At 34.5% G+C, this 23,655-nt stretch overlaps 1 protein-coding gene across 1 annotated transcript in view; it reads left to right on the top strand.

The window, feature by feature from the left end:
• NDUFS4 (NADH:ubiquinone oxidoreductase subunit S4) overlaps positions 1-23,655 on the top strand; it is a 47,823-nt gene that overhangs the window by 6,732 nt on the left and 17,436 nt on the right. The window contains exon 2 of the mRNA XM_026687391.2: positions 6,537-6,615. Coding sequence (XP_026543176.1) covers positions 6,537-6,615 — 79 coding nt within the window. The remainder of the gene's footprint in view (positions 1-6,536; positions 6,616-23,655) is intronic.

Below are 23,655 nucleotides of genomic sequence, written 5' to 3'. Positions count from 1 at the left end.
CATAGGCTTCATGTTTTTTTTAGTAGAAGGAATTCTAGGGACAGAAGACTATAATTGAAAAGACCCTTTCACTTGTAAATATCCAGGCCCTGTCATTAATTTGGGACCCTAGTAGGGATGATTCATATATTCTGAGTATTTTAATGGAGGACAAACTTTCTTTCTGATAAACAAGTAAGTAATAATTTGAGTTGACTTCATAAGCATTCAACATCCAATAATTTTTAAGTGGCATAATTTGTTTTTAATAGTTCCACTTATCAACCTATCTGTCCCAATTTACATATTTAATTATTTGATTTATATCCCACAATTTTAATTTGTACAACTCAAGGTGGCCTAATCCCTAAAGTGTATAAACTGATTTCAGTGTGGAAAAAGAGGTTCTTTTAAATTTGACTTCACAGGTTGGCTCCTAGTCTAATGATAGAACTGAAAGGGCCTATCATGTGGCCCTATATTGTCAATCGTATATTTTCTATCTATGTGATTTTCCTAATAAAAATACAAGAGAGGTTTACCATTGCTTTTTTTCCGCACAGTATGAATTAATGTTTTTTTTATTAAAATGATAATCTGCTTCAGCATCTCCTTACATTGCTGTGCTTGCTTGCTTTAGCTGGGTAGCCAAAATAATCTTCAAACCTTGAATGATCCTGCTGGGAATATATTATCTTGTCAAACACTCCCTGGATTTTTTGCTCATCCCCCCTAGGAACACCTATCTCCACCACCACACCCATTATGATGAGATATTACCACAAGGGGGTGGGGGTGGGGGAGTCTGTGGTTACCTGAACATATTCATAATAACTTTCTTTATTATAGGGAAATCAGATATTTTTTATCACCACTTCATCATTCTTTTTTTAAATTTCCCAATCTAGTCTGAGTCTTAACAATTTTCTGGCAGTCTTCCATCGAAATTCTAATCAGGCTAGACTCTTTACAGCTTTTATCAAAGTCAACCAATACCTGCTAGGTACTGTTACAAGGAGCCTTATATATTATATTTAGAAATAAATTAAAAATATTGAAATATGAGAATTGTTTATGACTTTATGTCTAGGTCAGCTTGACCCATTCAGTTCATTCATGCCTTCAGTAATGAATAATTCAGGATATCATAATTTCTACCCATAAGTGGAATACCATTTAACTTAATCTAAGATGTCTAACCAATCATGCTTCCAGCATAGGTTACCCCACATGACAAGTAAAACAGTTTATCCTGTAAAACAGTCCTGAAGCCAATCTAAAATAGATCCTGAAAATCATTCCCATTTGATAGTGCCTACAGTTGATCAGCAATTACCAACTGGAACATCTGGCTTAAGGTTAGTTTGGTATCTAGCATTCACGTTTTAAAAGATGAATATATCTTTCATAATTGGCAGATTACTTAAAATAAATAACAAAGTGTAGCAGTTTTAAAGCACTGAACAGTGAAAGGACATAGCCTTTTCCAATGTGAGGTGGGTTGTAGAACATTAGCTTTTCATTCCTTACACTTCTAGAATTAAATAATTTATTAACTTTGATTTATGTTATGATAATTAATGCACACTTGGTATGATCTGAATATATTTGTGGGGAGACATTTGACATTTCAGAAAACATTCAGGGCAAAGCATGGGATCACCTGTGGTGTTCTGCAAATAACACTTCCACCCTCATTCTTCTCACTGTTTCCAGCAGTCAGCCCACAATTACAGAAATCCAGCACTAGTCAGTAGTTAAGAAATTGTTTAATGAGCACAATAATTGTTCTCTTTAATTTGTTTACCATATGAATTCTATTCTTTCCATATTCTGGCTAAAGAAAGTTTGGAACTGAGGCCACAGCCTCTTAATCCAGTTAGGAAAGCTGCTTCTTGGTCTGATATTAGCAAGTAGCTTTTTCTTAAGTACTGTGTTTCTTTTTATAAGTAAGTATATGCATAAAGACTATTGATGGTGAATTATTTAGACATCTGATACTAGGGAAGAATTAAACCTCTTTAATGGCATCTATTCTATTGAAAAGCTTAAGTTTTAAATTTTATGAAGTTTTTTGTAATATCCAGTTGAATGTCTTTTAATAGTGTGCTTTCTTAATAATGTATTTAGTACTTGAGGGGTCATGAGTTCAATTACAAAAGACAGGTGAGCTTTCTATACTAATTGGCTTTGATATATGAGACCATGTATGTTCTTCACCTTTGACAGCCAATGTTAAAATTAGGTTTATTTTATTGTATTTATTTACATCTCGGAAAAGCAGCAGCTGCATATTTTTCAATCTAATGTTGTCTTAAAAGGTGACTGTAGAGGATTCTTCTGTTCGTGTTGTTTGGGGTATGTGTATGAGAGGACGAAAAAGAGAGTGTTAAATACTCGGTATTACCTAGTTCAATATATGACTATTTTTCAAGTCCATGGTTTTAATCCAATTTTCCTTCAAAACACTTCACTTTTTTTTAACTCTAGAAGAGAAAAAAAAACCTTTTAGCAGGAGGCAACATGCAAATTAGTTGGGAAACTGAGTTGAGAAACTGTGAGATTAGGTTTGGTTGGTGTTTGGATGGCAGACTCCATCGGATACTATAGTTGTAGACTAGACTGAGAAATAAAAAAAAATATCCTGGAAAAAGAAACTATTTCTATCTTATTATAATAAAATTTTATGGAGAAATCAGTGAAGTCAAAAGGAATTGAATTGTATACCAAATATTAAGATAGATCATGTGATAGGTGTCAAGGGAAGGTTGCCTGAATTAATATTTTGTTTTCTTTTTGCTTTTGCACATTGGAATGAACAAGATATCATCAGTATAGCTAATGAATGGAGGAATGCTTCACTTCCAAATGCTTACATAGTTCATACAGTGTAGGTATAGTATAGTAATTTGCATAGATATTCTTCTCTTAATCTTTCACATATTTGGAAAAGGAAGTTGGAAGAGTCTGATCATTTGTATAAAATACAATATTGGTAAGTTAACTTTAAAATGGGATGTGTTAATTATTTCTTTGATTATTCCAAGTTTTGATAAAAATTAATTTGAAAGCATTTTGTGAATGATTACTATATATGATATATACCCTCTAAAAAGTCTACATCTAGAATACTGAATAATATAATATTGATGTTATATCAAATGAAAAAATATATACTGTTGCAAAATATGATTATGAGTGTTTAAATCATTAAACGAAGTCTTCCTGGTAATGATTTAAATCTAAATTTAAATATTTAATACCACAAAACACTTTTGATCTGATAAATAGAGCAGTTGATAAATGCCTTATTGTGAAATTAAAAATGGTGGAGGTAGAATAGAACTCAGAAATACACCAGAAATTTATTTATTTATTTAATTTATATTGCCGCCTATTCGCCCATGGCGACTTTCAGAGCAGTTATTCATGTTCTTTGAAAATGTTCAGTTGAAAAAAATCTCTTCCGGTATAGATGCTTTCTATTCCACTCCAGTATCTTTGTGGTTTTTGCCCTTTTCAGTGTTCTGTAGGTGATGGTTTTTATCTGCTATGGCTGGAAAAGATAATTTTGATGTCAATTGTCCATGCTTTAGAAACTTCTAGATTAAACTATTGTAATTGTTTCTAGATGGGATAGGTTTTAAAAACAGTTCTGTAACTTCAGTTAGTGTAATTGGCACTGAAAATCTGTTATTTGAGATTTGAACCATGGTTAATTTTAAATGCTAGTAGTAGGTGTCTATATGTTTGATAGGAGTTTTGGAGAGAGCCACAGAAAATATATTTTGACATTAAAATAAGAATTAACCAGAAATTCTTTTCTTCTAATTTAAAATGGCTCCTTTTTCGCTCTCATACACCCAACTTCAACAATGCTAATAGAAATCTGAAAATGTGATTCACATTCTGTGATTTAATGCATTTATATGGTTCATATTATGGTCTTCTCTGAAATAATTTTTGAGGTTTTACTGAACCTCATTAAGCCTTAGTCATTTTAGTAATTTTTCATCAACTTCAGCTGAAACTGTCACCATTTTTTTCAGAATTCCAGTGAGCAAGATTCCAAGCAGTAATTATTGAAAAATATAATCTGCTCATTATTCAGATATATTAAAGCAATTTTAAATGTTTCTTTGTTTATTTATTTAGAAGTTTTATATTACTGTCCAACTTGTATGATCATGATTCTGGACAGTGTGCATCACATTTCCTAATGTAATTTAGGAAAACTAAATTACAGTTAAAACTTGCAGCATCAAGAACTAGATGTCAACTTTTTTCATGTCATCATGAAATAATGGTGCTTTGGTCAGGAATAATAGTGAAGCATTGGATGTTCAGTAAAGTTTAAGCAATTCAGAGTGAAAAGGTACATTGAATACAATACATGCACCCTCGAAATGTCTTGCACTTTTTACATACATGTAGGTAAAGAAAGCAAGGCAGGGCAATCTTGATTATTACCTGGAGGACCTACCCTCCGGTAACCTGAAGGCTATAGGCTAGACTGGGAAGTTGTTGTTTTTTAATCCCCATAAAAAGACAAATCACTTCATATCCTTACCAAGAAAACTGCATCAATGAGGGAGCTTTATTACCATATAGAGCCTCACAGAATGTAATTAATTGCCAAGGGATTCTTATAGTACAAGCTATGATTGGATTTCCACTGGATGATAAGATCAAGTTATGGTTTTATTATTGCTCTCAATTGGGCAAGATTTCCTTTCAGTGGAAAGAGACAATCTCATACGTTTAAGCCGTTTCATCTACAGGCTGATTTTAGTTATTTAATTAATTTGAAAGACTTATAGGAGTGAGTGACTGCAAGCAGTTGACAACAATTTAAATAAATAAGAGCAACCAATCGTGCTGCCAAGGTCTGACTGAGAACACCCCTGAAACATGCATATCATTTACCAGAACACCTGTGTGTGTTTGTAAAGAACAGCTCCCTGTAGAATGCATAACAGCAATCCAATTGGAAAGTCCCTGGGGTATGAATAATTGTGGGCAGGACTTCCCAGCCCACAAACTGGGTAATTTGCACACAAAATGAATTGCTTCCTTGTGCAGCCTCCCCCCCCCCCCTTCAAACTTTAGTTGCCGCCTGTTCTTCAAGTAAAAGGAGGACTTACAAATCCAATCTAGTGTTGAAATGAAAAACCCGCAGATTCAGGGGACCCGAAGACTACTCCCACCTGCTATGGTTGAGTCATGGTCTGCTTGTCCCTTTTTAGGTTTTGAAATTCTGCAGACTGGATAAATTTCTCAACAGAGTCCCTTGGTTTAAAAATGTACAGCTGAGTGTTTGATAATAATTTTGATGATGAATTTTCCTGTGCCAATAAATAACCTTGCCTACTGGTAGATGTTAAATTTGGATGAAGAGAGTTGTAATGGTACAGGGCAATGACATTGGGAGACAGGTGGTAGAGTTTAGCCTGCAGAAGGTATGTGGGCATGGCAAACATCTCAGAAGGTACCCTCCCTAGTTTTTTGGACTATAAAGGCAACCGGGGGGGGGGTTGTCTTCTATGAGAAATGAAACATTTTCAAGGAAAAACTGAAGAAAGTCCAGTTGCCTTTTGAAAAGTACCTTTGGGACAACCATGACCTGGTTGATTGAGAATCTCCATAAACAGTCATCCGCAAATGTGGCCAGTATGGTTATGGCTCTATGATCCAGCCTAAACCCTGGCTGAAGACTCTAGATAACTGCTTCCTTCAGGACTTGTTGAACTGAGCATCTAGCGCCTCTAAACAATTTTATTTTAAAAAGGAAATTCTAAAGAGATTGAATAGCAGTTTTCAAACACTGTTTTTTAAGGAGGGGTTGACCACTGCCTACTTCAAAACAAGTGGAGCAAACCCCTTTTACAAAGAGGTATTAACCGCCATTTGGAACCAACTGCATGACACTGTTCTGGAGGCCTTGACCAGGCAGGACATAAATCCAGAACTCAGGTGGTAGAGATCATAATGTCAAGGACTCTTATCTATTTTTTCAGGAATAACAAGCAGGAACTTGTCCCAGATAATGGAACAAAATCAGACATCAGTCACCTCTATAGAACCAGCCAGAGTTCAACTCAGAGTGAATCTGAGAAATTTTAGCTAACAGATTAGTAGTCCACACAGTGACCCAGTAAGGACTCCCTAGCCTTTCTTGTACCCAAAAGGGATCTGATCATATGAAATAAGACTACAGATCACTACCATCAGATTCATTAGAACGGAGATTTAAGCCCATTTCACTATTTTTATTACCAAAAATAATTCCTAATGTAGATGTTTATCTGTGCCCAGTAGGATTTGTTCTTCATCTTGCTTCAGTACTGCTCTAGGTCAGCAATTCTCAATTGTGAGTCATATGGCCTCCTTAGAACCCCAGGGCATTTGAAAGGGGCACACAGGTGAAAAACATGTAACAGGAGGTCATGGTATATATCAAGGATGCCACAGAGAAACAAAATATATAATACTGCATTTGTCTGACTCTGTTTTTTCATTGGACAAACCAATTTTTCACTCTAAATCTTGCACTGCAGGCCTTTGAAAACTTCCACTTGGCAGCTGGCACAGGACCAAACCCAAGATACACAACTTATCACAGTTGATCAAAAATTGGTAAGGCTTTTCTGATGCATATACTCCCTTGAAGATATTTCTGTGTATCAGGTTCTACAAATTGTATACTGGAGTTGAGAATCAATGTAAGTGCAATTGCCAGATATCAAAGTTCTTCAAGTAAAACATAGTGTGGTAACTTATCAAAAAGTGTTCAAGTTAAAAAATGGTCATAAGGGTACATGGAGGCTTAATATGTGGACTCCATTTATTTAATCATATGTTATGAAATTAAGCATTATAAGTACAATGGTACTTCAGGTCTTGTTATTAATTAGTTCCGGGAAGCATGACAAGGACCAGAAAAAACAAATACCAAACAATTTTTTTCCATAAGGAATAATGTATTAGTCATGAGGCAACCGACAAGTTCTAGTTTGCTCGTTGAGTATCAAACAAATGAGTATTGGAACAACATTTTCATGTCAAAATGTGTCAAGTACCAAATTCAATGAGTTTCAAAGCAGTTGAGTACTGACATACCACTATACCTACATTATGTTTAGGAAGCAATGTTTTAATATGCAATGTGTCATTTGAAATACTTCTCTGAATGAAATTATAAAGTCATATATGATTCAATAATAGTTATTAAAATAACTATTGTTAGATTGACCCTCTTTAAAGAAATGTAATAAAAATGAACCTTATAAATTGATTGTAAAATCTCATATATTCTGTCAAAATGTGCATGAAGGATCACAATTAAAAACAACTGTAAAGCATTCTTTTGTTAATCATTACCAGTTCATAATTTTGGCAGTTTTTAAGTTCCAGTATATTACAATGTGTGGCCTATTGCCAAAACAGTGATGCTTTAATATTTATGCTTATATTATTCATTAATTGGATTTTTTTTTGTAAAGCATTGTAGGTACTTGATGTATCATGGCTTTCATAATAATCTCCATTGACATTATTGTGTTTTATTTTTGGAGGTGAAAAATAGTAACAAATCTCTATCGAGGCAAATACAAAACACACTTAGAATAGATCTGTATAACTTTACTTCTTTTTTAAAAAACGAGTTTTAAAAGCTTACAATAATAATGGAGCTTTTGGCAGGGATAATTTTGTCACTTTCAACTACTATTTTGACACAATGCAAGTTCAGGACTGTATCTAATTTTTATTGGCAGGGGTGATTATTTGCAACTGCCATTCCATAAATTTAAAGTTAAAAGCAGAAGGAAGTGTTCTTATTTTTTCATCTTATTAGGATGGCTGGATTGAGTTGCACGAAAGTAAGGAAAATAGTTAACATTAAGGGAAGTTTATTTCTTTGTGTGAATTTATCACTGTTATAATTGATGTAGACAAATTTTTCCTATTCATCTTTTGGGCATTAAATAAAAAAGAGGTGCCAGTTTAATTAAATATATAACATATCTCTTTAATAATGTATACTTCAGTTAAATTTTATTTTTTTCTCAAATATTTTAACAATTGCAGTCTCAACTTTTCAAGTTGAAGCCAATGTATTTTATAACTTTAATTGAATTATTTACTAGCTGTAACTAATATTTTTTCCTATTTTCTTCTGTATAGTAGTAATTCTTAGAATTAGTAAATGAGGCAACATTTTGTAATAACTGCTAGATTATGAATCAAAATGTCGACTGACTCTATTTTGCCAATGATATTTTCTGTTGGATGCTTTCATTCAATTTAAATAATAGAATTCTATGTCTGGTAGAAAATTATTTTGCTATGAAATTCTGCATATCTTTTAATTTAGACCAAAGGTCGAGGAAATGAAAAAGCTTCTTAGATGAGAAGCGAAACATTTTCAAGGAAAAAACCCAAGAAAGTCCATTTGTCTTTTGTAAAAGCACCTTTGGCAAAACCATGAAATGTATGATTAAGAATCTCCATAGACATTTTAAGTTGGAGTGTTTTAAACATTCTAATAACTTGCTAATCCACAGATTGCATTTCTCTCTCTCTCTCTCTCCCTTCCTCCCTCCCTCCCTCCCCTCCCCCTCCCTCCCTGTGTTTATGTATGTATGTCTAGGAAGCTAAAGTGGAAGAGTTCTAATATAGTACCATCCTACATAGCATTCTCATTTCATACTACTTAACAGCAAGCTTTATCTAAACCATCAATTGGAGTTCTAGAGATCTGAGATGTGGCTGAAAGTTATTTGATCTTATCTTTTGAGACTTACAGGTGGCTCCTGTAAGGTTTCTCTGTTTGGGGAAATTACCCTGTTACTGATGTGAGATTTCAGTGGTGATCTCCCTCAGTGAAGCTTAAAATTATTTATTGTCTCACATATGAAACAAAAGTAGTTCCAATGCTGTTGTATAAATTATGTTTCTCCTTGTGTGTTACATATGGTTTTCCTTCAACTGTTTCTGCAGACTTTTGGCCTGAGTCACCATGTCAGTAGGTCTTTTAATTCAGCTGAAATTTTGAATTTGTTGGTAGTATTATCTCACTATTTTCCATTTAAAACCAGAAACGTATAGAAGTAGCTGTCTTTATTCAGTTTTATTCTAAAATAACATGTATGTAGTAGGTACTATGAGATTGTTCTTAATAATATTAGTGTATAATTATTACTAAAATTATTATTACATCATAAATATGATTGTAAATTATTGTGTTAGATAAATCTTCATATAATATTGAAAGTGGAATTCTTAACATGCTAGTTTCCCTAATGCTCTACTTTTCCACAAGGAAAAAAGAGAGAAAACATTTTCTAACATTATGGACTTCAGTCAGAAAATATTCTGATGTAGATTTGACCAGTTAATCACAACAATGTATGATCTAGTGCAGTGGTGGCTAACCTTTTTGAGCTCCTGTGCCAAAAATTGTGCACGCTCAAGTGCCAACATCCAGAAGGCACATGCGCACAATCCACCCCCTTACCTGCACTGCACCTCCCAGCTAATTTTTGATGTCCCAGGATTGAGGAAAGCCTCTGTAGCCTGAAAAATAGGCCCGTTTTGTCACTTCTGGTATTTCCAGAAATAGAGGAAGTGATGAAAGCCTGGGAGGCCGAAAAAGGCCTCAAACCAGCCAAAAATCAGCTGAGAGGTAGGCACATGTGCAGTGAGGTAAGTTTGCCTGCGGCTCGCGTGCTGTCACAAATGGCTCTGCGTGCCACCTGTGGCACGTGTGCCATAGGTTCGCCATCATGGATCTAGTGTATAAAAGGAAGGATATTATAATACTTCATAATAGATACTAGCACTTGTATACCATCTGTGTAGTTCAGTCTCAGACAGTCTAGGCTACCTTTGCTAAACTAACTCAGCTCAAGTTATCTTAGACGATGACTAAGTTCAGTTCAGCTTTTATTCATAGAATGGAGAAGACAAATTTTATTCTCTTCTAATCTATGGTTTGTCCACCCATAGTGGTTAGTGAGGACCAGCAATGCAAGACTATTTTTCATGGTCTCTCTTCCTGTGGGGGTCCTGAAAGCCTTGCTTCTTTGATCTGCTTGACCTCAGCCTGCAGATGAATGTATATTGCCAGTTGAAATATTTGTCTTTATCTTGGGTTGGTTTTGTTTAGAGGCCCAAAAAGAAAGTTCATCGTGACTTTTGTTTGGGAATTTCTTGTAGACTTCAGTAAATGTTCTAGAGCTTAGTGACATGATAATGTAATAAAATGTGTTCGTTGTTTTAAGTTTAATGGTTGTGGATTTCTTGGTAAAAAATCCACACTGATAACCTTGAAAAAGGCAAGGATAACATAAACTGGACCAATTTACCATTAGGAAATTGAAGGAGTAAGGACCAACTTGCTACCAATTGTCAAAGGTTGTAAATTAAGCTTATCAAATGAAAAGGATAAGTAAATTGGAATGGGTTTTTATGATTTAGAATTTGGGGCTTTATTTTCTTCTGACTCAAAATCAGAACATATTCAGAAAACATTCTGTTCTTGAAAAACTACATTATGGCTTTTGCATATGACGTTTATTAGAGAACTTTAGAAATCTTGTAAAACAAATGAACACTCCACCTCTCCATCCCCAGTGTGGGACAAATCAAATACGTCAATGAAATTCTTGGAGTCATGTTATTCCTTAAATATCCTTGGAAACAATACAGTATGCAAATTAACTTATGTTGTGCCATCAGATATGTGATGTGAAGTAGCAGAATTACAAAAATGTAGACACATGGATAGGAAACAAATAGATTGCATTTGATGATACCTAACAGTCTAAATATGGAACAGGCCACAGACTTTTGTACTACTACTTTACTTCCAGTAGTGCAAGCCAAGCCACTCATATTACTGAAGATTTATCTCAAATGGACTGTCCAGTTCAATCCAACTACATATGCTGTAATGCTGTTGCTTGCTACTCATCCCTATACTGAATAACACTCCTCAAGAGTACCTTGCGTAGCCAAGAACAATATTGTTGTTGCTTAATTTATGTTATGAAGAGTTCTGTTTGCTTTCCCTTTTTAGCTACTGAAGATTTGTTTTACTGTTCTGTGTCCATCCAAATATATTTTTGTAGCTTGTACCAGTTCAAAGCATAGTTGAGGACAGCTGTACCTTGGACACAGGCAGTGGAAAGATTATTATAACCTTATGACCAAAGCTTTGCATTTAAATTGAAGGTTGTGTCATTGACAAAAGAGTCTTTTCTTCTTTGTCTCTGACAAAGATTTACTGAAAAAATATATAGAAAAAAGTGTAGTCTTTGTGAAATAAATTGGCAAATGAGAGTGCAACTTTGGTTATTTTCAAAGAACTTTTAAATTATTTTTATTTCTATTGTTTTATTTCAACGTAATTCTTATATTTACATAAGGAAGTTCAAACAAGTTTTGCATTTTTGCCACACTTTATTAACAATATTTTTCTATTCTGGCCAATTTTATGGAATGTCTGTGTAAGTCAGTCAGTCAGTCTGTCTGTCCCCCCCCCCCTTTCTCTCTCTCTCTGTCTCCCCATTTTTCTAATATAAATACAGTGCATAAATATGGGTATTCGCTCTCACACACACATACAATGGGAAATTTCTGAATGTTTTCTGTCTTCTGAATGAGTTGAATCTGAGAAATTTAATTAAGAATTATGTCTGTCTTCCAATGAAAGTTACCATAGTTCTCAAGTAAACCTGATACTAGATCTGTCTTTTACCAAAAAAAAAAAAAAAAAAGGTGGGTGGGTGGGTGGGTAGAAACTGAAAATCCTATCTAAAAGAGAATTACTCTTTATTGCAAAAAGACAAGAAAAAGGTACAACCCCTTCCCCCAATTTTTTAATTAGAAAATAGAACTTGATAATGAACAGTTGCTGCAATTCTTTCATAATAGTTTCCTAGCTTTTTTGTATTAACAAAATCAGCATCAGAAGTTCCTGGATTCTTGTGTAGTTACATAATTTTTATACCATTTCTCTGTGTCTCATTTAATCTTGAATAATCCGGAATTACCACCCCCCACCACCCCCAGTTTCATGACAGCTAAGTGTCATGACAGTGTTGACAGCCAGAAACAGAATTTGTAAATCCGGTTACAAAACAAAGAAATATCAGTGTTAAATTATTAGAAGTAGAACAATCTGGAATGGAAGTGGTTTGAGAAGCATTACTTATAAATACATTTCAAAGATGTAGTCAAATAGCTGGAATTAACAATCATAAATCCTTATTCCTAACAATTTCTCTATCTCGGTTCTTGGAATATTTGTAAACGTTTGTTATGCTTGTGAGATTGCCTAATTTTTAATCTTCAAAAATTATTGGCTACCTTTGTTTCCTGCTACTTGATTTCAAGTTTCCTGCAGCAACAGTCATTCTTTTGCAAGATTCTTAAAGTTACTGGTTTATTTGTCCCAAAGATGCTTTTTCAAAAAGCAACTAGACTTTGTTTTCCCTTGAAGACATATCACTTCTCATCCAAGAAACTATTTCAGTTTTCTTCAGAACTAAAGAAGCTTCTTGGATGAGAAGCGAAACATCTTCAAGGAAAAGCAAAGTCCAGTTGCCTTTTGAAAAAGCACCTTAAGGACAACCATGACCTGGATGACTAACAATCTCTAGAGACATACTGGTTTATTTGATAGCATTTGAGCTATCAAGAATATTGCTATTCTTGCTTAGTGCTAATCACTGTTTTAGACCTAATCTGTGTACTGGATTGTGAGGGTGTCCGTCATAAGATACTGATTAGTTAAGTTTCTTTAAAAAAAGAATTCTTGGAGAAAAAAAGAAAAAGAAACAAATTAGATCAAAAGTAGTTGCAAGATCTTCATTCATTTTGGATAGAAGACCTTATATGATAAGAATAATGCCCTGCTAATAATGAGACAAAATTCAGGCTTTGAATATAGATCTCATCTGCTCTAATCTTTTAATCACCCAACTGATCCATAGCTAAAAGCTAAGCCATCTTTCAGTGTACAGTTAGATATCAACTCATGATCTCTCAGTATACTTACTTGAGACATAGATGCAATAAAAGACCTGATGCCTGGAGGCTTTAAGACTTGGGATAGGAAAAACAAAACAGAAGTTGAATCCCATCAAGACTGAATCATTGAGTGACCAGGAACTGGCTTTATCTCTGCTGTAACAATAATTGCAGAAAAGAAACCAAAGACAGAAAGGTGGAAGTAAAATTTATTTACAAATAAGGCTCTGTTAACGCAGGTAATCTTCAGTTAATGATAGTAATTGTAACTGGAATTTTCATTACTAAGTTATGCCATGGCAAAGCACAATGTCAGGTGACATCATTTAGCAACAACATAGTCTCGGTTGCCCTTTTTAAGTGAGAATTGCAGATCATTAAGGGAGGACCTTCTCACAACTTTGTACAGCTTCCAACAAATAATGTTAGTGGGGAAGCTGGCGAGAAGTTGTAAGTCCCAGGTGGCTTGCAATCAGGTTGGCAGTCAGATAACTGGCTGCCATCAGGTGGTTGTAATGGCATGGTTAAATGTTTTCAATCCTAACGGTGGCTGCTGCCAGGTGGGGAAGTTTTACCCAAGCAACTTGCAACCTTCCCTGTTGGCTTCCCCATTGAGGGCAGGACAAAAAACAATGAATGGAAGCTAATCAAGGAAAGAAGCAACCTGGAATTAAGGAGAAACTTCTTAACAATGGGGACAATTAACCAGTGGAACAGCTTGCCTTCAGAAGTTGTGGGTGCTTCATCACTGAAGATTTTTAAGGAAAGTATGGTCAGTTACTTGTCTGAAATGGTATGGTCTCCTGCATGAGCAGGATTAGAGGACTTCCAAGGTCAATTCTAGCTCTATTCTGATTGATTGACTTTGGTTGTGGGAAGCCAGGAGGAGAGGTCACAAATAGCAGTCACATGACTGTGGGTTGTTGCAACTATCATAAGTGCAAGTCTATTGCCAAGCACTCAAATTGCAATCACATGCAACAGCTGGAACTTTGAGGACCAGTTGTAAGTATACTTGTTCAGCGCCATCACAACTTCAGATAGTTTCTGAACTAATGGTCAGTAAGCAAGGACTAGTTATAGCTGTTTTTCTGTTTATCTTTTCGATGATATCACCTATCATTTAGGGGCATAGTTATTTAGGTATGTTTACCAAACATTTTATTAGTAGAAGTAGTACAATATTTCACATGGTTTTTGTCTGTCATGAATTTTCAAGCGTAGTCTTAAAATGGATATTAAAACAATTGCAATTATCAGAATACTACCTTTTGACATAATGTACACTTCTTTCAGCTTGCTTGTAACTTGCAAATGTTTGTCTATTGCAGAAAACACTGCAAAGTAACATTAAGAAAAGAAAAACAAACATGATAATTATGCAGGTATTAAAGCCATCCTTTAAACCAATGCATGCATATTTATATCTGGATAAATATATTCACTTAAAAAAAAGATCGCTAATTCATTGCAATTCATTACTTGTCAATTAATTCCCTCTTTAATTAGAATAACATATCTCAATTCAGCCTCCGGTGCTTGCTGCCACTTGCTTTTGTAAGTAATTACTGTGATTAAACATGTGGCAGTGTTAGCTAGCTCAGCTAACTGGCTAGTGATACAGAGCTTTCTGTAAAATGACTGCAGGCGGCGAGTATTCTGCTAGACGACAGACTATATCTGTAACTGTCGCAGTTCAAATAACAAAATTTATATATATATATATATATATATATATAGAGAGAGAGAGAGAGAGAGAGAGAGAGAGAGAGAGAGTTTTATTGTTTCAAAGGAATACATTTTAATTGAAAATGTGATAAAAGAAATGCACATTTTCTTCTCCATTGAAAAAACTAATCTGACAGATTTTTCAGAAGATACAACTATTATTTTGAATTACTAACTTGACATTTTTCGTGCATACTATATTTGCATTTGGTTTGCAAAGTGAACAGAAGTTTGATTTTGCCTGTTCAATTTCACATTGGCCCTGCTATCTCTTGGGGTATAGGAACAAATTAAATTTGAGCTTTTTTAAAAAAAAAATCACCCTCAAGTGTCTGTTTTGTCTGGATTTTTCTCATAGAAGGTTCTTGTGCAGATATTTCAAGGCTTTAGTCTGGAGCACTGGGTCAAAGGATATTTCTCTTTGAAGGGCAGACTGGAGTCTTTTTTAATTCATGAGTTTCTTTGCTTTACATCAAAGAATAACTCAGACAGTACTGTGTGATGGCAGTTCAGAGCAGGCTTTTAAATGTTTAATGTTGAATACATATGTTTAGTTCTTAATATTGTTCAATATGAAATATGTATTTTGCAAGACGTCTGTTACTTTTTGTGTTTTACTTTGCTATTTATAAATATTTCTGTGATAATCCATAACTTGTGGAAAATTAAGTATTAATACAATTAAAAGTTAGCAATAAAGATTCTATTATAATATAAAACACAGTATCTGTAAAGGTGTTTAAGCAGTAAAATTAAATACAACTAAGTCTAACATTTTAAGAAGCCATGACCTCAAAATTCATACTAAAAAGCAGTAGTTTTTACCTGGTAGTAAAGAAAATTCAGATAGATCCTATCTAGGAAGGGCATTTTCCCCACAAGACTGCTATCCCCAAAAAGGGGCCTCTTTCTGTTATCTGCAATCTGCAGCCTTTCACAGTAGGGTTACATTTGAAGAACAATGCCTGATAATGACACATACTCTATTTAGGAGTTATAGGAAGAGGGAATTCTGATGATTTTTTAAAAGAAAAACACAACGTATCTTTTTTTTAAAACATAAAACTAAAAGAAAAAAATAAGCCAGTATATATATAAAAATAACCAAATAAAAATTGAGAATGTACAAACAAATGTAGGTGTGTGTGTGTGTACTGTATAAACACAAATGTGTTTCTAAATATTTAAACAATGCAATTTCATCAAGCATAAGATTTACAGATAAGTTAAGAAAAATGTTAATTTAGCAGATAAATTATGAACAAATTAGGATATACATATCCTTTATAGTAAGTTATTTCAGAGTTCTTTGTGTCACTTTTTCATCTGGAATCATTTCTCCCACTTAAATATCACTCATTCATTGAAATGTGTTTATTTTAAATTATGTTATGGTAACAAACTAGTAACTAACAATAACAATAATCAGATTCTTTATATTGCATTGATGTATATGCTAAGAAAACTTTTCATATTTAACCAAAATCAAGCATAATAAAAGATATTACAATGTCCCAAAACTTTAAACCAAGTAAACTAGCTTACTGTTGAATCTGTAAATATCTACTAATTTGTTTGTAGGCCTATCAACACAGTTTGAAAAGATCATGGTGTTCTTGTGAGTTATTTTCAGAATCCATTTCTGGTTATTTGCTTGATTAGATTTTAAAGAGAAATTTTAAAAATTCTATGTTAGACAAAAAATTTTTTAAATCAGATCAAACTTTTATTGTGAATGCACAACATATGTACAATGAAATTGAAATGAGCCTCCTTGGTGCTGACCCTGCAAGTCTATCATATTAAACCTAATTGTGGTGTTTATGTTGCATTCAGAAGTCTGACAGCACAGATAAAAGCTATTTTTCAGCCTATTCGTTGCACTGGCTATGCTTCTATATCTCTTTGCCCTATGGTAGGAGAGTAAAGAAGTGCTGACCAGGGTGTGAATCATCCCTGAGGATTTTCGTCACTCTGCTGAGGCAGTGGGTCCTGGCGATTTCATCCAGTGGTGTCAGGGGACAGCCAATAATTTTTGTGCTGTGCTCATCACCCTCTGTAATACCTTTTTGTCCGCAGCTGTCAAACCAGCATACCATACCGTAATACAATATGTAATACGCTTTCTATTGTAGACCAGTAAAAGGAAGTCATCAGTCGTTATTCCACCTGATATTTCTGCAAGACCCTAAGGAAATGGAGCCTCTGTTGAGCCTTCCTGACCACCTGGATTGTATTGTTTTTCCAGGTGAGATCTTGGCTAAGGTGGACTCCCAGAAATTTGAAAGAGGAGACCCTCTCCACAAGACCCCCTTGATGTAGAGTGGGGCAGGTTCCTCTCTCTGTTTCCGGAAGCCTAGCACCATCTCCTTTGTCTTGCTGGTGTTTAGATGCAAGTTGTTTTCTGCGCACCATGTGGATAATTTCTGGACTCCTTCCCTGTATGCTAATTTGTCTCCTGTAATAAGACCCAGTACGGTAGTATCATCTGTAAACTTTATTATCACGTTAGATGGATTAGAAGATATGCAGTCATATGTGTACAACGAGTACAGGGAGGGGCTGAACACTCAGCCCTGAGAAGAGCAGTGCTGAGCTTCAGGGAGGAGGATGTGAAAGATCCAGCTTTCACTGTTTGTGGCCGGTCCATCAGAAAGTCTTTAATCTAATCACAGGTGAGAGAAGGGAAATTCAAGTCAGTCAACTTTTCGATGAGGATGTCTGGCAAAATGTATTTAAAGTATTTCAACAGAATTTGTCATGTTTACTGCTTTTTTAGTTTAAAGCTTTTTTAGATTGTCTTCCTATTAAATAGAAATAGTGATATGTTATTCAGATGTTTTAATTATAATAATTAAATGAAGGAATAATTGGGTTTGATTCATTTGAAACTAAATTTGTACTTGTGAAAGTTCATTTTACTAAGCATATTCAATTCAACTTCCTTTACTGATTTTATGAATTCCTCCTATTTGCACTCTTGTATGGGTAGTCCTAGACTTACAATAGTTCATTTAGTGACCAAAGTTACGATGGTACTAAAAAAAAGTGATTTATGACCATTTTTCACAGTTACATCTGTTGCAGTATTCCCATGGTCATGTAATCAAAATCGAGAAGCTTGGCAAATCTCATATTTATGATGGTTGCAGAGTCCCAGAGTCATGTAATCCCTTTTGCAACCTTCTGACAAGAAAAGTGAAGAAGCCAGATTCATTTAACAATCATGTTACTAACTGAACAATTGCAGTGATTCACTTAACTGTGGTAAGCAAAGTTGTAAAATGGGGCAAAATTCATTTTAACAAATGTCTCATTTAGCAACAGAATTTTTGGGCTCAATTATGATCGTAAGTTAAGAACTACTTGTATTGAACTGATTAATTGCAACTTTTAAAGGCAATGTTCAAGCAATTGGAAAAGAGCCAAGGATCAAAACCCAAAAGATAACCAAATCAAACAGATCTCAGTGAATTTTCTTTACAGAGGCTGAGAATATTGATTGAGAGCTGTCCAGAGTTGGTTATAAGATTGATGGCTCTATAAATGCTTTTTAAAAATATTCTTTACAGCAATCTTGTAGATTTTTCCCTACTTTCTCCTCAGGAAATATCAGATCTACAGTACCATTAACAAGCTACTGGTTGGCTATCTGTAGTGTGATTGGAAAAATAAGTTTTACTGTTCTTATCGCCATGAAGGAAACCTTAATAGAAAATTTTGCTTTTGTTTGATCAGATTTGATATTCATTTTCCTCCAGCAGTGCTTAAGCATATCTGATGCCACTTCATCTTGCGGAAATCCTTAGAAAACCAAAGGGCTCTTTGGTTCCACATGTAAAAGGAGTCCTCATATCTGAGGCCTCAGGCAACCAGCACATCAGAGCCTCAGGGATGATAACCCCAAATTCCCTCAGAAATCAACAGGATCTATTGACTCCCAGGGTGGAGCAATTTAATAGGCCCCAACTTCCTGTGGTGAAAAGCAGCTACAGAGAACTCTAAGGCTAGAGAATGATTGGATCATGACAGGACTAAAAATAACATTCCCTATTCCCTAACATCACAAATAAAAAAACTTATCTTCTGATATAACATTTTGCAAAAGAGTGGCAAGTACCGTAATTTCTTGAAGTTGTTCTTATAATTTTCCAGTATTAAGAGAACATTCCAGTATTAATAGAATATTAAGAAGGCTTATCAACTTCTAAGCATATAACCTGACATTATTTAATTGAACAAATGACATATTTGGCAGCTTTCACATTTTTTTTACATTTATAAACATGTATCTACAAATAAATTAATATACAATTTTTATACATTGCAGATCGGGAGATGTTCCTTCTCTGCCATAGCCTATTTCTCTATTTTTCTTGAGCAAATATGTGTATAGAAGGAATAAATAAAGGTGAGCAACAGTAGGCATTCTTTTTTGTTGCCCCTATTTATATGAAGACTATCTAATCAGGGTCTTGAACCTACCTATTTGTTGTAATTATAGAAATAAATTCATATTCAAATCCCTTTATCTGTAACAAATTACATGCTTAAACACCTGACTTTTGAAATTGGCGATTTTAAGATGTCTCAGTTTCAACTCCCAGAATTCCCCAGCTTTCAAAAGGCCAATGGATTTAGGTCATACTAATTTCTGACAGGAGAATATTCCAGAGGGCATATCTCCTGATCTGCAATATCCAACATTCCTTCGCTGATAGGACCTGAAACATGCCAAACCAAATTGGATGGCTAGAAATGACTGGGAGAAGATAGTTCCTTAAGTAAGCTGCAAGCCATGATAATATTTAAATGTAATAACCAGCACCTTGAATTGCACCTGGATGCACACTGGCAGCCAATGAGGTCCACATGGCAGTGGTGTTAGATGTGTTGAATATCTGATCCCATTTTACTATCAGTGCAGCTACATTCTGCCCCAGTTGAAGCAAATATCTTCAAGGGCAGAATGTGTTGCAGTAATCCAGAGGAGAGGTCACAAGGGCATGAGTGACTGTGTGTACTGTATACACTGTGTGTCCAGTATCCAGTAACTAAATAAATACGTTTAATGATATCATAAATATTGGTGTAATATATTGATGTGTTAAGGCCTATTTGCAGTAGGCAGAGCTCTCTGCCATTTGCTGTCAAATGCTAGTAGCATGATTTGCCAACAAAATTTAGCAGCAAATAAACATCTTACAAATTTTATAAGAGTTCCAAAGGAAATAAGATTTGGGATGGGATTTTTTTATTTTATTCTAGGAACATAACTAGGTTAAGTACAATTTAATTGGATAGGCAAACCATCTGCAAACAGTTTTTTCATGTTACATATATTGGATTTTAGTTTCTTAGCCTTTCTTCAAGCTTTAATTGAGATCATCTGGATTTAATGAGAGATACTTGGGTATCACGGATGCAACTTCAGTCCGAATCTCATGATATCTTCACCCAGCAGTTTTTGGCTGATTTAAAACCCAATATGAAAGATACGTTGGAGCATTGCAGTTCCTTGAAAGGTTTTTTTTAAAAAAAAAAACTTTCTTACAGTTGTAAATTCTCAATCAGTTTGATCCAAGTCGGTATATTTTTAAGTGAAAATGTAAGGTTCAATGGAGCAGCTTGCCTCCTGGGGTTGTGGGTGTTCCATCACTGCAGATTTTCAAAAATAGACTGGACAGCTATTTGACTGGGATGGTATAAGACTCCTGCCCTGAGCAGGGTGCTTGATTAGAAGACCGCCAAGATCTCTTCCCTCCCTAAGATTCTATGAAATTTATTAGTGGAATTTAATGCACTTGTGGATAAATGCACAAATAGTGAATTAATGTGAAGAAGAAATTGGTCTGTATCGAAATGCTTCAGAGGATACATGTTCTAAGAGTGTTTTTATAGTTTAGTTATAGTGCCAGTGAAGGGAGTACAGGGCAGAGATGATAAAGCTAAATAAATCACACAAAAAACAACAAATAAAAACAACAAAATAAAAATCCATGTTCACAAATATAAAAACAAAACCAGGACAGGGAGGATAACAATGAATACCTGAACAGTGAAGCCATCTGAGCAAGTTACCTGCTTGCTGGGAGCACCAGGCCTGTAGCCAGGTCTTGAGAGCCTGTAGTTTCCTCTGCTTTTAACCAGCAAGTCTATAGTTAAATTTAAGTGCAACAGGACCATCCTAGCTGGAAATGATGGAGATCTATCAAGGGTAGGAGAAGGCTGCAATGTAATGGGAAAAGCAACTAAACTAATGCAGCCCAAATTTTCACATTAGTATTTTTGAAGCTCGACAGATAAAAATGTTTATATTATTTTGTTTAATGTTCACTTTGTTCAGGTATCCATCCTAGCAAAGTGAACTTGTATCACCTTTGTGGTCTCAGTTTTATTTTTGTATATTTGGACTACTCTTTGTCAAAAAATATGGGAGGTTGTTGATCTTTAATCCCTCTTCTTTTTAATCCAAGGATCTATTGTGGAGTTGAAGTAGGCTAGGGAACCGGAAGTAATTATGAAGGTCACTGGCATTTTTTCAGTTTAATAAAAGCAGGGACTAATTATTCCTTTTTTATTTAACTGAAATGCAGCCAAAAAGGAGACTCCTGCAGAGCAGCTGCACTTCTTCAGTGTTATCCCAATTTACCACAGAAACAACTGTCACAAACAGTACTTTTAAACTTGATACATAGGCATGGAAGGAAGGAACCTTTTGTCTTGAGTGCATGCAGAATTTTTTTTATACAAATCAACTGGCAGATGATGGACAATGATGAAAATTTGATTCTTTGAAGTCATAATGGTCATTGAAATGTGTGAAATTCTGGCATTGAAAAGAGGGCAGCTAGCAAGTTTCAGAATCTTGGGTGGCTGCTGGGAGCTTGCTGGGAGGTTTTCTGCATTTTGACATCAACTTCCCATCACTTGTTCCCAGCTTCCTTTATTTGGAGAGGAGGAAAATGTTAAACAGCTACTTGCTCACATGGATGCTATATAGTCTCTTTGGGATTGTGCAGATGGAAATTTTGGATATATTTCTGTCTCTTGAAACACAAACTGCTGACACTTAAATGTTCATAAATAACTTGGGACAGAAACAAAATTTTATTCTGCCTTATTTTTTACTTCTGTCATGTTACATAATACTTCACCTTGTGAATTTGTGTGCCATAATAAGTTGGCCAAAGCTACTTGAGAACTAAAGCAAGATCATACTAATGGACATTATTATTCCACTGTTGGTTTGTTTGTTTTTTAGTCAGTAATTCCATTGGTTTCCCCCTTCCTTTGGAGAAGTATATGGTAGAAAGACTTGAACTCCATATACAAGTTTTTAAATCTCCAAGAATTCTATTATAGAATATTTAACTCTTTAATAAAGAAGACAAAAAGAAATATTTAAAATTTCTCCTTTATATCACTACATCCAAGAGTAAGCTTCAAAATAGAAAGAATTATGTGCCATACTAATTCATTTTATATATAGTTTTCCCAGTTTATCTTTTCCCATTTCTTCATTAAACATCTTGAAATATACATATACATCCGTGTGTATCAAAGAATTCCCACACATTCTGTGTTGCCAATAATTAAAGGAAAATGAACATGTCCATTCAACATGTTTCTCGGTATTCAAGATCAATAGAATTTTCTAATGGAAGAAAAGATTATTATTAGTGATTTGTCAAATAATACAAGAGCATGATTAATATTTATTTAAAAGTTAAGTGTATTTATTATGTTAAAAGATGAAAATTATTCCAGCAGGCTAATAATGTTCATATGTCTGGCTTTTGGTCATGAAATGCTCCTGAGTGACACACATTACGGTAATTAAGCAGATTAGTCCCTCCAGCCTTGCAAAATAGGTCTTTATGTTCTTTTTTTCCCATGGAAGAAATGGTGGCTCACATTTGTTTTTTTCTGCTAAATTGCAGTTTCTAATGTATACTTCTTCATGGTTGCTATTTGGCAAAGCATAACCTATAGGCCTAAGTGTCTTAACATTGTGGTCCACTATGTTTAAATTTGCATCCATTGTGCAAATTGATTTAGTGGAGTGAAAACTGAGATTGAAAAATAATTTGCTAAGGCTAGCATTTTTGTAAGGCATATATCCTATAATACTTGTTTTCAGTGTTTTCTTTGTAAGTGTCCTGGGTGAAGCCCTGTGGAAAATGTGTCCTGATGATATCTGAAAAAAACAGAAAAGATTTCATTAAGTGAATGAATAAAGAAATAAATAAATATAGGGAATGATTGTTTTCCCTCATTGTGTCTATTTTAGTCAAAATGGTCTTATTTCCTCATAACATCCATTGGACACAAATTCAGGGAAATTGTGGATTGAACCCGTTATTACCCAAGTATATGGATAGACCATGGAGGTAAAACAGCCTAATACATTCCTTGTTTATTTCAAGTAGGGGTCTAGTTTCCTTTAATGAGATATTCTCATTGAATTACACTTTTCATATATCCTAAATGAGCTACATTTACTTATAAAATATTCTCCTTCTGGTTCAGGAAGAAAATTCAGAAATATGTAAAATGAAGTTGCAATTGCTCCTTGATGGCTTATCCCATTTGTCCAAATATATCTCTGGAGTCAATAAAGAACTGAGATTTTTGCAGGAGTAGCTTTTTTCTAATAAAAGAATTTTTATTTTTATTTAAACAAACATACACATACAGGACATAAAAACATAAAAACCATCTTCCATTTTACATACGTACAGCGTGTCAGTTGGTTACAAATCTTTTGTGCTATCCTTTTATAGTCATTTACTCACAGTTTATATCAATTTTCACATTGTCAAACTAACATATGCTTGTATATTTATCAGTTATTAATCATCCATGACTAAACTATTTATTCCATCATTTTATACGAGATATTCCAAATTT

This window comes from Notechis scutatus, chromosome 2, assembly GCF_049901735.1.
Source record: "Notechis scutatus isolate UNSWTSFEM ecotype Mainland chromosome 2, rNotScu1.2, whole genome shotgun sequence".
In the NCBI taxonomy this organism is placed as follows: domain Eukaryota; kingdom Metazoa; phylum Chordata; class Lepidosauria; order Squamata; family Elapidae; genus Notechis; species Notechis scutatus.
Note: the sequence above shows the minus strand (reverse complement) of the source record. Positions and strands in the feature narration are given on the sequence as shown.